The following is a 17,566-nucleotide window of genomic DNA, read 5'->3' on the forward strand; positions in this document are numbered from 1 at the left end:
GGGTCCCAGCAAGTGCAGAGTGGGCGAGACCCTATTGGAATGCAAGAGATTTGTATTTTTTTTCTACTGCACAAATTATTGGATTTTTGACGGCCTAAACGTGCTCTAACCTTTGCAAAAAATGTGCAAATAGGTCAGAAGTGGCGAACCACAACTCCAAGCGACACCTTAAACGCGTGTCTCCTGTGTCCAAGAAGTTTGGGAGACATACTGTATGCAGCGTGACGAGCTGCACAAAGATGACACTGACACCAAAACTCAAAACCCAACAGGAAGTCCGCCATTTTGCTTTACGTGTGAAACCCATGAAACAATCCCCCCGAGGGCGTGGTCATGGCGCTCCAATGACTATCTGATGATTCGCTTTGAAGCAGGAAGTGATGTGCATCTCTGCACTACAAGCTGCAATTTGCCTGAAACCTAGCCATAACGCCACCTATTGGTAAGAGGAAGTTGACGTAGTTGCACATTTGGAGATTAGAATGGTCAAAATTGGCTAGAAACTATCGGAAAAGAATTGAGCAAGGGAACACACAGAAGGTCAGAAAGTAATGTGCAATTTCTTCCAACATTCACACAATTCTGTGTAAATGCCGGTAAAGGGACTGAAAAGGAGGGGAGAAGTTTATTTTTTCCGTTCTGGCTGCAGGTGTGGCATAATTTGCATATGACATGGCACATGGCACCACCAAGTGCTTCCTCCTCTTCCCAAGATGGGCGGAGACGGTCCAGCTCACACACACACAGCAGATTCTGAATGCAGCTCATAGGTTTGAATATTCAAATTGATGAAAATCAAGGGAAAGCTGGATTTAGCGCAATAAACTTTGAATACAATGTTTCCGGACCAAGGAAACCCACGGGAAAGTGTTGAAAAGCTGTATGACCTCTTTAACTTTCAAAACCTTGGCACCTCTCTCTACTATACAGGTGACGTGCTCAGTCGGAGTCCGTTTAACGCTTTGCAGCTTTAATTCTAAATGTAATCTGCACCTTGACTGAAACAGTTTAACATGTTTGAAGTGTTATTGTGCTGTTTGACATGTTTGAATAATTATTATTGTGTTCCTCCATCGTCGTTCCGTAACAGCATTGTTTCCCTGCATAGAGGAGGACGGAATGGACCACTTTGTGAACACCCCTCTCCGCCCACGACCCCCCCTCAGCTCGGAGAATTTGGTTCCTCCCGCTCTGCTTCCTCCGCTGCTAGCTGCTAGCTTGCCGGTGTGACCGACGGTTTCCACTGACAGGCTGCTGTCACACAGCTACCATGTTATCCCATTCCCGGTGTCTCACCAGGAATTTCGGCCGCTCCCTGTCTGCCCTCCGCCAGGTAGGCAACCGACCGACTGCGCGCCGTCGTGGCCCCTCGGTCCGGGGGACTCCTCGCGGTCTCCAGACTGCGGGTCACCGCTCTCCGGGAGCTCGCGCTAGCGTTAGCCGTGTTGCCACTGTTAGGCCACGGACAGGCCAAGGGCAGTATGACACTTCTCTCCACAAGCCTCTAAATAAGGCTGAAACACCCCAGACTGCTCGGACTTGCTGTCCACTTCCCTTGAAGTTATTTATAACATCAAGTCGCCGCGCCGCGGCAGCTGTTGGCTCTTTTTCCGCGGATATGATAATGAAGAAAGCTGTGAGCTCGGTGTCCTGCAGGCTAGTTAGCTAGCTGCTCCTTGCTGTCATCATGCTGAGGTCACACAGTAATCCAACACACAAACGCTCGTCTATGCAAACATTCATCTAATTTTCGCTTCTGCAGCTGCATTTGGAGGTAAACCCAGTGCAGCCATACGCCAGTTAAAGTTACAGCCTGAATTAATTGTTATCTTGCCAGTGGGATTCGTAGTGGTGGCTAATTAAATCGTAATGCGGCTGTTTATTTGTTGTCGTTGTTGTTGTTTCTATCTAATCAGTGTAAAATATCCATTTCCTTGTGATGTTCTTTTTTGTATTTATTGCATAAGTTTACAAACCTCTAATGTGTTGTTGATCATGTCAAAGGTCATTGTTAAGTGACTTTTGACCTGCTTCACTGACGTTTCTGCACAACTTCTCTCAAACAGATTTTCTCCTCTTGTTTGTGTTGTTATGAATCATTGCTACAAGTGCAGATTGTTTGTGTAATGTTTGACGTATTTGTTTTACCCACAGGGGAATAATGGGTTAGCTCGTCGGGCCACGGCAGGTATGAAGTGTTTTCCTGTTAAAACATGGACTGGCATGATTCTGCCAAGCAGTTTTTGACATTTGTTCTCTTCTCCTCCCTCCGGCAGCTTTATCAGCCTGCCATTCTGTCACTTTTAACAACCAAGTGTGAGTACCAACTCTCTGATCACAACTTCTGTTTGGAGATATTTAAAGACACACCCCTGAGCAGTCATCCCTGCACTTCCTTAAATGTATTTTACAATCACCGGTCCAAGTCTGTGTTACATTTGACTGATTCAGCAAATAGCCTCCTTCCACACACATGTTTTAACATGCAATACTTTATTTCCAGCAAATATGATCCCCGGTCCAGTGTCTTCCAAATTCAATACTTCAGGACATCTGTAGCCTTCAGTAGGTCTTTTATGTGTATTTTTAAGCGCAATCAGTGGGTTTTTATTTTTACACTGAATGAATAGCCGCAACTTGTCTTTTCCCTCCAGGGGATGGAGTCGTCACAGTCAACACGCCTGCTTTCGCAGAGTCTGTCACAGAGGGGGATGTGAGGTGGGAGAAAGGTAACATTTTAAACTAGTCATTATATACAGATGCATCTAAAGTCTTTCATTTGAATTGGGATGAATATGACTTCACGCTAAAATCAAAGGGCAACATGTGATTTTATGAAATATTGTGATATCTTCACACTTGATTGAGATTTTTGTGAAATGAATTTTTTTTTTGAAGTGTGTATATATGAAAAAACAAGCTAAATCAAAGTGTTTTCCTTCCAGCTGTTGGTGACACCGTCTCTGAGGACGAGGTGGTGTGTGAGATCGAGACTGATAAGGTAAAATTAAACAAAGATGCAAAAACAAATTGTTGCCGTTTACCTTTTAGAGTGAATAAAAGAATAAAGTACTGTTACTTTTCGCATATAAATTATATTGCATTAGTGTTAAGACGAGAGAGTAAAATCAACCGTTTTCACATGGATGCTTGGTTTTCTCTGCTTTCAGACCTCGGTGCAGGTCCCCTCTCCTGCATCTGGAGTGATTGAGGAGCTTTTAGTCCCAGATGGAGGAAAGGTTGAAGGAGGAACTCCGCTCTTCAAGCTTAGAAAAGGAGGTCGGTCTGTCTGTTTTCAAAACAAGATTGAAATGATACTCCTCAGCCATCAACAGCTTTCAATCTCTCCCCCCCATTCCCTCCCCAGCCGGTGCTCCCAAAGCTGCAGAGGCTCCGAAAGCCGAGGCCGCGGCTGCCCCACCGCCCTCCGCCGCCCCACCGCCCTCTGCCGCACCGCCGCCTCCTCCCCCTTCAGCTGTGGGGCCCATTCCCACCAGCATGCCCCCCGTGCCACCTGTGCCAGCACATGCTATGGACACCAAACCAGGTTACTCTCCGGCAGACAGACGGCCTCCGTCACGCGAGAGCCGCTCTGGTTGACATCTGTGCTCTTGACCTTTAGCTCACATGATTAATCATTGTTTGGTGGTTTGTACGCGGCAGCTCTTCGGGGCTGCCAGTAAATCTCTTCACATCTTACAGAAACTCACAGATTGTTTGTTTGTTTGTTTGTTTGGTTTTTTTGTATCTGAAAGTTTCGGCCATCAAGCCCACTTCAGCTCCGTCTCCAGCGGCAGCCCCGTCGGAGGGCGGGGCCAAAGCAGCCCGAACAGAGAGCAGGGTAATGGAACAACTTTCATCCAGTTTTGTTTTTTTGTTTTTTCTGGGTTAAATCTGAATTCAAACTAAAAAAAAAATGTTTACTGAGATACATTTTTTAAAATTCAGGTTAAGATGAACCGCATGAGACTGAGAATTGCCCAGAGACTGAAGGAAGCCCAGGACACCTGCGCGATGCTGACGACATTTAATGAGGTCGACATGAGGTAGGAAATCCTAAATTAACCAACCTACATTTTCTGACCCTCGACACTGTTTGAGATGAGAAATGCGAAACATGCTCCTCGAAGTTGACACGCGAGTCAAAGCCTGGAAAGGAAATGATGCACGACAACGTTCAGATTCAGTTTACTGGTAAAAGGGAAAACAACACAAATGGTTATAGATTGAAATCTGCCCAATAGAAAGAGCTTTTTGAAACCCAATATCCTCTTAGACGCTGGAATGTAAATATTTGGTGGTAATTCCATCTAAAACCAAGATAAGAATTGGTGAAACAGGTTTTTATTAATTTACAAGGAAATGTTACTGTCTGCACTTGCCCCCTGCGCTAAAGAGGACACTTTGAGGGTTCCTTTCCCCCGCAAATGTGCGGTGTCGGCTTTCGGCTATTCAGGGTTTTCTGTGCATCCTAATTGGATTGACATTGATGGTCTGGAGGAAGACTTCCCAGGCCGGGACTCATCTGGAGCCGAAGGAGCGAGTCGGAACAGGAGGCCGGGAGCATCTGCGGCGGTCCGCAGAGACCGGCGTTCTGAGTGGAAGAGCAGCCTCAACCGATATGGGCTTTTATGACAGTCCAATAAGATTTACAGCCTCTAGAAAGTGAAGATTTTTATCGCTTCTTCTCTCCTTTCTCGGAGAGTCCGCGTCTTGGGAGGGGCTAATCGCGTTAGCGGCGAAACCCTAGAGCTTCAACAGGGTTAGAGACAGGAAAACAAACAATTAAAAAGAGAGATACGCGAGGAAAAATGAGCAATAGTGAAACAATTAGCAGGCCGATTTCAGTATCTTCATTCGGCACTGAAGCGGTGTTCTCTCATAGCTGCAAAGTGTCTGTCAGATTCAAAACAATGTGTGGATGTTTTGGAGTTTCCTATTGGTTGAACAACTAATACTGTAACATTTAGGCATTTTGAAGGGCCTTAACAGAGGAGTAGAACATGCTTAACTCTTGTTTTGAAATGTTCTAACGTCCCTGCAGCCGTCACAGAAACGAGCTTAAACTAGATCGTTCGTCTTTAATATGTTGTAGCTCCACTTGCATATAAATACCAACTTTAAAAATATATATATTCTCAACTAAAAATGTGTGCCTGATGTTTAAAGAGTCCCAGAAAACTCACCTGGATTCACCTCCGACGACGGTCTCAAAGAAAAATTGTCTTCCTTAATTCCCCAAATCTACAATAAACTAAAAATAGCAAAATCGACATGAAAGTTTACGAGCTGGGTTCCATTAATTTTAAAGTTTCAAAAGTTCTATATGACTATAGAAAGGATTTGTGATGGTTTTATAGTCTGCACAAATGCAGCGACCTCCTAACGTCATTCATAAATTGTATTTAACCTTTTCTCAGATGTGGTGGAAAATAAGCAGCTTCGAAAGCAAATATGATCAAACAGATGATGATCTCTCCATCAAACTTAAACTCGCATATTGAAACCAAAACTACTTCTGACACGACAATCTTTCATTGATCTGATTGTTTTTTGTTCCAAAGACAAACCCTGCTAAATGCTTCTCATATCGACTGTTGCTCTGCATGTATGAAAGTTGCCACCGTTTATTGCTTTTCCTTTGACGTGTCTTCTTGTTTTCCCTTGTCGTTCTGCAGCAACGTCACCGAGATGAGGAAAGTGTACAAAGACGCCTTCCTGAAAAAGCACAACATCAAGCTGGGCTTCATGTCTGCGTTCGTGAAGGCTGCGGCGTACGCTCTGACTGACCAACCCGCTGTCAACGCCGGTACAGACTCGCAAAGCTTTTCATGTCTTCTCGTGCTCAGCGTGAAGACTTTGCAAGTGTGGGTGGGTGTGTGTGTGTGTGTGTGTGGTGAAGATGGAGATGAAAGGTTCAGTATTTTTCATTTCCAAGCCACAAAACCTCGCCTCACTCATCTGCTGCCCCTCCACCACCCTGACCTATTTAGATCCACCACATTGGAACAGGGGGGGGTTCTAGAGCAGTCTTTTAGAAATCTGAAATGGTCTGTGGGTTTAGTTTTGTAGTTTTTTTAAGTTGCCTGTGCTTTCAACCGGCACGTAACAGGAAGATAGCTGACAAGAAACGGGCGCTAATCTCAGGTGGTCGAAGTGTCTGCTCTAATGTGGCTCGGTCATCCCAAGTGTTCCCGTGTTTGTGCAGTGATTGACGACACAACCAAAGAGATCGTGTACAGGGACTACGTTGACATCAGCGTGGCCGTGGCCACTCCAAAGGTAGGAGCTCAAACACCCCCGGCGCCCTTGTTTTTACCGTGACACAACTAGCTTGAAGTGGTTCCGTCTGCTCCCTCAGGGTTTGGTGGTTCCCGTCATTCGGAACGTGCACGGGATGAACTTTACCGACATCGAGAAGGCCATCAACTTGTTGGGAGAAAAGGTAAAAAAAAAAAAAGTTTTACGGCATCGGTTCGCCTCAATTCATCCGCGAGTCTCCTCGTCACGACCGCGACGTCTTCCCCCGCAGGCCCGCAAGAACGAGCTGGCCGTGGAGGACATGGACGGCGGGACCTTCACCATCAGCAACGGCGGCGTGTTCGGCTCCATGTTCGGCACGCCCATCATCAACCCGCCGCAGTCCGCCATCCTCGGGATGCACGGCATCTTCGACAGGCCCGTGGCGATCGGGGGAAAGGTTTGTGTCTTCGCTTTGGGTTCAACTGCTGGGTTTTGTTCCACAGGGAGGCAAAACACATCAGAACTACAGATGCATATCAAAAGAAAACAATCCGTGTCGCAGGGACCACGCCAGTTCACTGTGTCTTAACTACACACACACACACACACACACACACACACACACACACACACACACACACACACACACACACACACACACACACACACACACACACACACACACACACACACACACACACACACACACACACACACACACCTGCCTCTCCCAGGCCCTTAATGGGGAGAGAGGTGATCAGCACTTAACCATCGATTGGTGTGCTGCACTCTCCTCCTCTCACAATCTAGTTATCTCTATATATACACCTATTTACACATGTGCACGCACACATATACACATACTTGCATACATTATATGTATATATATAATATACACACACACCTATCTAGACATACATACACACGTAGAACAAGGTAAAACTAATTTAATCCTACCCCTTCTCTAATATTAAATGATCAAATGTCATAACTTTCCATGCTTCCTGAATCCTCAGTATTAAGGAATTCATGCTTGCTCGATGAATTTTCTAGTGACATTCATTCAGACGGGACCACCACCCAGCTGAAATGTTCAGAAAGCTAATAAATCAGGCCGATGCCACTTGAACTAGGAGTGCCGATACGAGTACTTGTTGAATAAAATCAAAGAGTGATTCATCCTCCTTATGCAAACGATACGATCGGGGCCCCGACACTGGAACCTTCAGTAATCGTTCCGTGGAGTCCAGCGACGGTCTGAACGCTCGCTCTCGCCTTGCAGGTGGAGATCCGTCCCATGATGTATGTCGCCCTGACGTACGACCACCGTCTGATCGACGGCAGAGAGGCCGTCACTTTCCTGCGTAAGATCAAGTCGGTGGTGGAAGACCCCCGCGTGCTGCTCATCGACATGTGAAACCCTCCACCCTCCCCCCACCACCGTGAACTCCAGGCCCAAACAAACAAGCCACCCTACACAAACCGTGGCCGTTACTCACCTGATGAACTTTACCGTAACTGCAGTTTATGTCTCGTCGTGTTGGTCAAGTAGGGAAAAAAAAAAGGGTTTTTCTGCCAGAACAGTTGGGCCGTTGCAATGGACATTGGTGAGGCTTTTGGGGCTCTGGGGGTTTGTGGTGCTGGTCTCTAGATCAAAACAAAGGATAATTCTAAAACTCCTGCGCCATATGTCATTTTCTACATCCAAAACGAAAGGTTTTCCACACATTATGAGACGCAGTGGCTTAAATCGCTCAAACTCCCATCACACGATTTCGTGATTTTCTTTGCGAGAAGAACAAGGAGCACACGTCGGGCTTCAGCACCACGCTAGGCTCCAATGTTGTCCACATTCTGGAGAAGTAAGAGTCGTACGCCATCCGTTTCTCAAAATATGAGGAAAATTCTGTTTTTGATGTGTTTAAGAAAGGCTATTTAAGAAAAGTTTTAAAAAAAATAAATAAACGCTGCATTTACTCGACTGTAGACGTTGTCTGGAAGTTTTTTCCCCCGTGGGAGCGGATGGAGAGATGATGTGAAGGACGGCTGAGCTGTTTTTCATTTGGACCCTCAAACAACTTGGGACGTCTCAGTGCTGCCCTTTTTATTTAACTGTGTGTGTGTGTGTGTGTGTGTGTGTGTGTGTGTGTGTGTGTGTGTGTGTGTGTGTGTGTGTGTGTGTGTGTGTGTGTGTGTGTGTGTGTGTGTGTGTGTGTGTGTGTGTGTGTGTGTGTGTGTGTGTGTCACAAACAGATGCACGAAGCCGCCCTTCACCATAGCCTGACGGGTTGTGTTGTTATTAATAGGAGGTGAAATGGTATACACCAGGCGTGTTCAACTTATTTTGGTTCAGGGACCACGCAACCTCCACGTTTCACCTAAACTGGGCTCGACCTGTACAATTAAAGCACAGTGAACAAAAAGCGACGACCAACTTTATTCTTCAGCTTCAGTGTGACAAAATGTTGATTTAATAAAAAAAAAAAAAGTAACTATAAATCTGATCTTTAGTGTTGCTTCTACAAACAGGCTTCCTGTTGTGAGCCAACACTGTACAATGAGGCACGGACTCCCCTCAACATGTGAATGTGTGCTATGGCATCGACATGTTTAAAGTTCTGAAAATAGTGAGCCGTGACCCGTGACCTGGGTGGGAAGAAACACCGAGGGCTCAGCAGGAGCTGCAGTGAAGGAAAACAACTCCATCTATCATTTGTGAACTTGCAAAAAAAAAACCTCTTCAGCAGGGGTGTCAAACATGAGGTTGTCAAACTCGTAGGTCGCTAAAACAACTACTGTTATTTAGCTTTAACTCCAGTCAGTTACACAAAAGTGTCTTTGATCAGTTACAAAGAAAGTTACTTTGACTCTTTGACAGAGTTTTTATCATCTTTAGTGAGGGTTTCACTGACGTTTCTTCTATTCGCAAGCAATTCATTATCTACAGAATATGAAAATACCACAAGTAGATGTAAAGCAGGACTCTTTAGTCTCATTTCTAACCTCTATGCCCAGTTTTAGAAGAAATGCCTTCAGAAATCTATAACACCCACTCACATGTGCAGTAGCTAATCATTGCTTTTCACACTGTGGTTAACACGCTCTCGCTCTCTCTCTCTCTCTCGCTCTCTCTCTCTCGTGCTTGAACCCTGAGCAGGATCTGTAGGTGGTCTTAATGTTATGGGCGATGGGCGTCCCGACACGAACCAGCCGTCCAGTCATGAAACTCTCAAGGATTTTCCAAGAAGATGTAATAATTTATTGCCTAATATCTTAATCTTTCTACAATAATTTTCCAAAAGTTTAAAAATGGACTTAGGTATGGGTAGTGTCAGTCTCATGCATGCAACTTTGAAAAAAAAACCCACATTAAATGCATACTCGGGTTCTCATCTGAATTGCATTAGTTTGGAACCAGTGTCTTGTTTTGGACATCTAAAAAAAATATATATTTTTGTTTGGGAAGAACATGTTGCTTTTGAACCCGGGGACGTGTCTTTCTGGTTGTCCACACCGTCGGGACGCTTCGGTCTTCATCTCAGCAGCTCAGAGCTTTCCAGGAGACGCCGCTGAAGAAGGGGTGACACCTGATGTCGCTCACGCCTCCGCCCCCCGAGCCCAGGCGGTAGCCGGCGTCGAACTGCAGCAGCTGTGGAGCACATGTGGTTCAGAGTTAACGTGGCAGGGATGTTCCATTTGAGTGGGATATTTGGAGCCGAGGCTGGGACCGGACCGGACCGGACCGGACTAGACTGGACCGGACCTCGGTGAGCAGAGACGCTGCAGCGGCACTCAGGTGGTCTGGGATGAGCAGCTGGGTGTGGGAGTGGATCCCTGCTGGGTGGAGCTGCCACAGCGGCTGCAACAGGTAAACATACAGAAACACCCCATTACAATGTGGAGGCCTGTTCACAACAGCATTTTTCTCATTTCTGATAAGACATCATGATTAAAAAACAGTAAAACTTGTTGAGTTAAAATCCAATTTCTTTTTAAAGTCGAATTAAAATGATAGAAGGCAAAGCTGTAAGTGAAGAGTTACCACACATTGGTGTCCAACAACCAAGAAAACGGTTGAAAACAGTTTTATTGTTGTAAACTACTGATATTCTACTGGATCTACTTGGACAATAAGATTGTTCTTTTTTTTTTTTTTTTTTAAAGAAAAAATTATAATGATCCAAGTAAAGATAATTGATTGTTTCCTGTTTTGTTTGTAGTCTATACAAATACAGAAATATTCCTTGCCACTTTGTACACGTTCATTATACCCCTCTGGCCCTCAGGAACACTGAAGGCTCATGGGTACTGTAGTATTTATTGTCGTTTGTCGTGTGGATGAATTTCAAAAGACTGGCTCACCTTACTTTGTTGTTGAGTTCACAGATTCAAGTTAGATTTACTTTTACTCCGATTTATTTTTCTCAAACCACCAGAAGGTTCCATTAGAATGGGATTTATGTTCAAATTCTTATTTTCTCTAGTAATCGTTTGATTTTGTGGAAAATACAGACGTTTCCATCGCATATATTGTGTACCACAACAAATACAAGTTTAAATTTAAAGATTATTATGGCACAATTCTACCGGTCTGGCTCACTCGGGATGAAATTGGACTGTTTGCGGCCCCTGAATTAAAATGTGTTTTTAGAGTCTATGAATCAGCTGATGACCACAAAGCTTTAAAAATGATCACGAACACCACAGGCTGAACAGATTTTCACTGTTGTGCTTTAATTCTCACCATTCCTGTCAGGAGTTCAAACAGCAGAGCTCCAAGACTCCACCAGTCACACGCTTCTGTCACCCTGGACACTCCTCCGATTTCTGCACACGCACACACACACACACACGCACACACACACACGTTGATCGTTCAGAATGAGGTGAACCAACTGCGTATTGCCACAAGGTGGCAGAATAAACTAGAAAGTAATCAGAGTAACGTACCCGGAGCGCAGTACATCTGCTCCATGGCTTTCGAGCTGATCTCTGACTGAACCTCACTCCACTGGCTGAAAAATGTCAAACACACCTTTCCTGTGGAAACACAATGACAAGGAGCACTGCCGTCATCTATTGTCATATGCCTTTATCTCAAGTGGCTCCTCAGCTCCTCTGCAGCGGCTCCCCGAGGCTTTCCATACGTGTGGTGGAAATAAACATTTGTTTTCTTTATTATTTGATTAAAGTTCCACTCTGACTTTTGAAACAATTGTTTTATCTTCATAAATAAAGTTTAATAAAGTAAAACGGTCAAGTCAGCCAGCTGGGAAAGAAGAAAAAGACAAAGAGAATAAATTGAAAAAGAGGGGAAAATTAATACAAAAGAAAAAAGTGAGAAAAATGTTTTTTTATAAAAGGGAAAAGAAAAAAGTAAATGAAAAAGGGGCAAAATGAAGAAAAAAAGAAGAAATAAGGGGAACAAAGAAAAAGCTAAATATATCAAAGAAAAAAAAGAAAAATTTGAAAGACAACAAAAAGGGAAATAAAACAATTCCTTGTGTACCTAAACCTGCTTTAACCATTAGGAAACGTGGCTATAAACAGCTAAAGAGGCTAAAATAGCCAAGATGAATAAAAAAGTGGGAAAAAACTTTTAAAAATGGCGACAGCAGCTAAAAATGTATATGAATATATCAAAATTGTACCTGTGAGACTTCATTAATGTACTTCTATATTTTGCATCTCTACCAATTTTTTTTTTTTTTTTTAAATGCTCTTTGTCCTTTATTTCACAATGAATCACATTAACATGAGTTGTGTCTCCAGACAAATTATATTTGCTGGTAAATTGTTAAAAACATCTTGCTTGTTCATAAAAGTTGTCTTTTAGTACTTTCACATTGCTTTAGTTTAAAACAAGTAAGTTACCCCATTTCATTGTTCTTTGTTCATTTATCTTTTTGAACAATAAAGGGCATAAGGTTAATGACACTATGGTAATTACTTCTGTAAATTAACATTTCTTTCTAGTTTTATCTGAATATGAGCGACATGGTGGAAAAGTAGATTATTGTACGTCAGTGTGAGTAAAACTATATCAAAAATACTGCCTGCCTCTAAATACTTGAGACGCAATCCAAAAATAATGCAAGATTTCTTCTTCAAGATTTCTTAACTTCCGTATTCTTAGGAGGTCATTTAAGATTTTAATTTAAAAATGAAGACGCCAAATCTACTTCACTTATCTAGTACGTTTCAACTGTGTGAGCGATCCTGTGAAGTGCTTCACCACATCATTAATCACATTCACCCATTCACACACACACACATTCACACACCAATGAAGGATGCGGCCATGCAAGAGGTTTTTTTTTTTCAGTTCGCGTTACATAATTAAATGTCTGATTTCAATTCACGACAATGATTCTCATGTTCTTCTTGTTTGTTGGCTCATTTTCTGAACCGGAGTCAACGAGAATCTTAAATAGATTCCACTGTCAAAACTTTATTAGTCACAACAATGAGTCTCAAAAATAGAACCGTTCTAATTCTAATGTGCACCGTAGAAAATAAACACAGTATCACATGAAGAGAATTCCAAAATAAAGTTATTCAAAGATTTATAGATTAAAAGACTCACCATTGCTGGTGAGCAGAACATTTCTTGGGTTGAGGTCCCGACACAGGACGCCCTGCTGGTGCAGACTCTCCAGGGCCAGCAGGATCTGCGCCCCCCAGACCCTCACCTCCGCTTCAGGAAGCCCCCAGCAGGTCTGCATGGATCTGCCTGCAGGCCTGGGGGTCTGCATAGGGATCCGGGGCAGGTGGCACCACCCGTCCACCTCGATGATCTGATCTTCTGGTTCTTCAGGCTTTCCTGCCTCTGTCCTCTGTGGAGGAGGAGGAGGAAGAGGAGGAGGAGGAGGAGCAGGAGGAGGAGCTCCAGGAGGACCGGAGGAGAACCAGCTCATGAATGAGCCCTCTTTTGAAGGTAGTCTCTTCTCTCCAGGACTCTGCACCTCGTAGGCCTTCTCTACTCCCTCATTGGCCTCGCCGGGACATGTTTCGCTAAACTGAGACGTCCCCTGTGTCTCTGTGATGCTGCTGCAGAGGAAAGGAGACGAAGTCCAAGAACTTTCCAGAGTGATCCTGGAATCTGAGTGCTCCGAGAACACAGCTCTGTCGGTGCTCCTGACGACCACCATCCCGTTTCTTTCCTCGGCCGTGGGACTGCTGCCGTCCTGGTGTGAGTCTGTAACCCCTTCTGCAGGGGTACCACCTGAAACGGACCCCTGGTGAAAGCCGTTGGTTTCCCACGATGCTCTTCCTCGGATCTGGGTTTGGCAATGAAGAGGAAGATGCAAAATGGCCGGGGAGGAGCTCAAACCGTTGTTTTCACCGTTGGACGAGGTCTGATTTGCGCGAGTTGCACTTTGTCTCGCGAAGCCGCTGTCGGTCACTGCATAGGGGTTGACTTTCTCGCGGCCGTGAGCCGGGGCCGCCGCTTTCCAGGCCACCTCGAACTCGGAGCTGCACTCGACCAGGCCCATGGCGGCTCGCTTCTTCTGGAGCTCCGAGATGACGTCCAGGGCCTGGCTGACGCGAGCGCAGGCCAGAGGAAGAGCCGGCGTTTCCTGAGTTTCACTGGAGTGCAAACACAAGCTCGGGGCCGGCGGGTGGATGCGGGTGTTGAGCCGCGCCCTCGCCGGGCCGGAGACCAGCGTCAGCCGGTCCAGCCTGGAGTGAAAGGACGCGGCGGAGCGCGTGTTCTGCAGACAGCCCGTCTCCTCGATGTAGGAGTGAGTCCCGCAGCTCTCCAGCCGCTGCTGCGTCTCGTCCCAGGAGCTTGGAAAGTCCGCGTCCGGACTCTCGTCCGGGAGCGGACCGGCTCTGCCGCTCTGCTGGTAGTCGCTGCTGAGCGAGGGCGAGGTGAAGCTGGTCTTCAGCTTGATGTTGTGCTGGCCAGAAGTGAAGCATTCTGGGTGTTCCTTGGCCTTGTCGTTCTTCAGCTTGTGCAGTTTGGAGAACAGCCGTCCACCTTGAAAGATACAATGGAAACCAAACTGTGATGTTGCATCGTTGAGGTGCTTGTTGAGTGAGGACGCTCTCGCGGCGTCTCACCTTTGACGTGCTCCAGGTGCAGGTAGACGGCGTCCTCGCTGACGTAGTACCTCAGCAGCTTCACCATGTAGGGCACCCCTTGAGGAATGATGGTGGGCTGATCCCTGCTCTCCCAGCTGGACTTCACCAGACTCTGCAAACGAGACACGTCTCTTCAGTCTTATTTGATCTGAACCCAAGTCCACAAAGGCTGGACCGATTCTCAACCAACTTTTTAACCAACTCCTGCCACCTGTGAGCTCACCTTCAATTTAATGGCAGCAACATGAGAAATGTATTCCATAACTAATTGGATTCATTAGTCAGTAACATGATGATGAGTTTTTCAGAGGCGTGACCTCTGGTAAAAGGACAAACAAGTAAATACAACATGAATAAAAGACTTAAAAAATAAAATTAATAATGAATGATTAGTAAAGTCAGGTCGCCGAAAACCATTTCTGCTAATGCATTTTAATTTTCAAATTTGACATTTCAAAATGAACTTTGATCACCATTTGCTGTCTTCTGAAAATTAAAACTTAAACGTCATTTTCTTTTTCATTTTAATGAAGTCACGGAATAAGCAGCCTTGTATAAGAAAATGAAAAAAGCAGTTCGGATGACTGATCATTAATATTTATTTATGAGTCAAAGAAATTCAGTTTAATCTGAAAATGAGAAAGTATTTCTGTTAATACGTTTCAAATTGATTTTTGAGCCACATTCGCCTCCATGGTTAAAACCAAAACTAAATTAAAACTAAATTAAATAAAAGATTCATAGCTGAAAGAGATCATCTATTAGGTACTAAAATAAAAATAAAAAAGACAAATACAATTAAGTCTCACAATGTCCAAACTGAAACGTTTCAAGCAAATATAAGGTTGTAGTTAATTTTAGATAAAACATTTGATGTAATATTTTACTTCCATGACATGTGTTGGTCATAAAATGAATAGATTTAGATTATATTGAATTATTTTTGCCTGAACAAAGTTTTCCATTGTGTCCTAATCATTTGAGAATGCACTTGAATCTTTTCTAAATAAACGTAGGAGGAAAAACATTTGCATTCATATTTTCAAATGTGATTTTATTCAGCTTTCATCACAGGACTGAAAAGTGAAACGATTCCTTGGATTTCCCCTCAGATGCCAGAGGCCACATGTGTCACGGTATCTGTGTGTAACGTGAGGCGCGCTTGGCCCGGGCTAAAAGTGCGTGCTGCTCTCAGGCAGATCAATGCTGGCCGACGCTGGTGGAGACAGGATGGAGCGCTTCCATCGACTGGCCCGTCTCCGGACACAACGGCTGGATCGCTTCCAGAAAGCCACCCTGAAAATATCTCCAGTGGAGAGACTCACCTTTACGACGAACGTCTCTTTGTTGACCATACTCTGGACGACCAGGACCTTTGGAATGAGACGGAGCTGGTAAACTATTACAATATATGTCACTGTAAAGTGCTTTCATGGTCGCTGCAGTGGTTGATCATTTACGTTTCGTCTGTCGACGGTCGGGGTTGCATTAAGAAAAAGTCTCTGGTACCTTATCAGCCACGCCGACCACCTTACACATCTCCAGGTCCTCCACGGGGGAACTCAGGTGTCTGATTGGCCGGAATCTCAGACTGCTGTAACCCTGATGATCACATCCAAAGACGAAACCCTTTATCTTTTTCTTTTTCTTTTTTTTTTTTGCACTTGAGATTAATATTTAATTTGATGTACTAATCTCAATGGAGTAAATCTAGAGTTTGTTTTAGTTGTTTTTGTTCTTTAAAGATCCACACAGTGTGAAGTTGTCATTGTGATTCATGATCTGAGCTGTCAGTGGCTCGGGTTAATTCATTCATCAAATTTAACTCATTTTAACACTTCCTCTTGATAGAAAATGTACATTAATAATAAAATAATAATAATAAAAAAAGGGGTGCAACAACAGCAGAGATAAATGACCAGCATGCAGCAGATGGTTGTAATTCACAGTGGGGAGCCAGGCCAACTAACAACTATGTTGTTAAGTCCTTGAATTCAGAGATTCCGATCACTTCCATGGTCGCACGATTATCAAATCAAGCACCGAGGTACAGAATTATTGTGTAATAAGTCCAGCTGAGAAACTGTTTTCTGCCCTCATGTGTTGAAATGTCCAAATCATGTATTTATGTACCTGTTTGATCATGCATTTCTTTTAATATCTGGAAAGTGCTGACGATGGAACATGTGTGGATCAGTGCGGTCACTGTCACACCTGCGACACTAAAACTACTGTTGTGTGTTCCTGCAGTATAACTCAAGGTTGAATTTGACAAATGGACTTTACTTTTAAAGTGCAATTTACAGCTTCAGCTGTCTTGATAACAGAACACAATAACATTCCGCCTCAGGGTGAAACCAGCCTTCCTTACTGAGCCACACTGAACACACGTGCCAGACAATATTAAAGTACGGTTGCCTCACCCCTAAATACGAGCTCCCCTTCCCGAGGTTGTCCTGTAAGTGTGTTATAAAGATTTCCTCGGCCCTCTTGAGATACTGTGTCGTCTTCCTCTTCACGGCCTCCCGTCGATCCTTGTTTGGGTCCACTGGAAAGACAAGAAAGCTCAGTCTGATATCCAACAAAAAGAAAGAAAAAAAAAATCCCCTGAACAGGAGAAAAGTGACAAAATAGAAACACAGCTGACTGACACGCTGACGAAAAGTCTGCAGCGGATTGAGGAAATATGTGTGGGTTTGTCACTTCCTGTTCTTATTCTGGTCGGGTCACATGTCGTGGTGCAAAATGTGCTTGATCTCCTTCGCGGAGTGTCACCAGCTCAAATGGACAAACGTACACTGCACCCCGTTCAGCAGAAGGTCCACCCCGTTCTTGTAGTAGCTGAACGCCGCCTCGTAGTCCTCGTTGACCTCGCTGTCCAGCGCCATGCGGATCTGTTTGGCCGCCTCCACCAGGTAATCTCGCTTGGCCATCGCTGCCTCGCTCCGAACCCGTCAAGGTCCGGGTGGGTCCTGCCATCAGAACGCGCAGCCTCACAAACGGACCGCGTGGGTAGACTGGAGCTGCCCGGCTCCGTCGGGGTCGGGGACTCACCTTTGCACCTTGGCTTTATCAACGGCAGCGTGCATCTCTGCCCGTCGTCGCTGAGCGCGGCGTGTGTCGGCCCCATGTGACGCTCAGGTGGAGCATGATCGTCTGAGCGGGCAGAGAGTTAAACCCTCGGATCAGAGCAGGAAGTGAGTACAAGATCGCACGCAAGGTTTGGAATGAATGG

General features: G+C 44.8%; 2 protein-coding genes across 2 annotated transcripts; one reads left to right on the forward strand and one right to left on the reverse strand.

Annotated features, from left to right (window-relative positions):
* Nucleotides 1–1,193: 1,193 nt before the first annotated feature.
* dlst (dihydrolipoamide S-succinyltransferase) lies at nt 1,194–8,224 on the forward strand. Its single transcript, XM_080512712.1, has 15 exons — nt 1,194–1,333; nt 2,155–2,188; nt 2,277–2,316; nt 2,504–2,565; nt 2,655–2,729; nt 2,946–3,001; nt 3,171–3,279; nt 3,368–3,547; nt 3,756–3,841; nt 3,949–4,046; nt 5,679–5,809; nt 6,209–6,282; nt 6,362–6,445; nt 6,533–6,700; nt 7,526–8,224. The coding sequence occupies exons 1-15, from the start codon at nt 1,271–1,273 to the stop codon at nt 7,658–7,660; spliced, it is 1,395 nt and encodes a 464-aa protein (XP_080368838.1). The 5' UTR covers nt 1,194–1,270; the 3' UTR covers nt 7,661–8,224.
* A 1,557-nt stretch (nt 8,225–9,781) lies between these two features.
* rps6kl1 (ribosomal protein S6 kinase-like 1) lies at nt 9,782–17,264 on the reverse strand (the record flags this gene model as incomplete). Its single annotated transcript, XM_080512687.1, has 11 exons — nt 9,782–9,892; nt 10,007–10,102; nt 10,988–11,070; nt 11,194–11,283; nt 12,830–13,045; nt 13,142–14,227; nt 14,311–14,443; nt 15,657–15,704; nt 15,841–15,933; nt 16,755–16,879; nt 17,129–17,264. The coding sequence occupies 11 exons, from the start codon at nt 17,262–17,264 to the stop codon at nt 9,782–9,784; spliced, it is 2,217 nt and encodes a 738-aa protein (XP_080368813.1).
* Nucleotides 17,265–17,566: the final 302 nt, after the last annotated feature.

This window comes from Blennius ocellaris (genome assembly GCF_963422515.1).
Source record: "Blennius ocellaris genome assembly, chromosome: 17".
Taxonomy (NCBI): Eukaryota; Metazoa; Chordata; class Actinopteri; order Blenniiformes; family Blenniidae; genus Blennius; species Blennius ocellaris.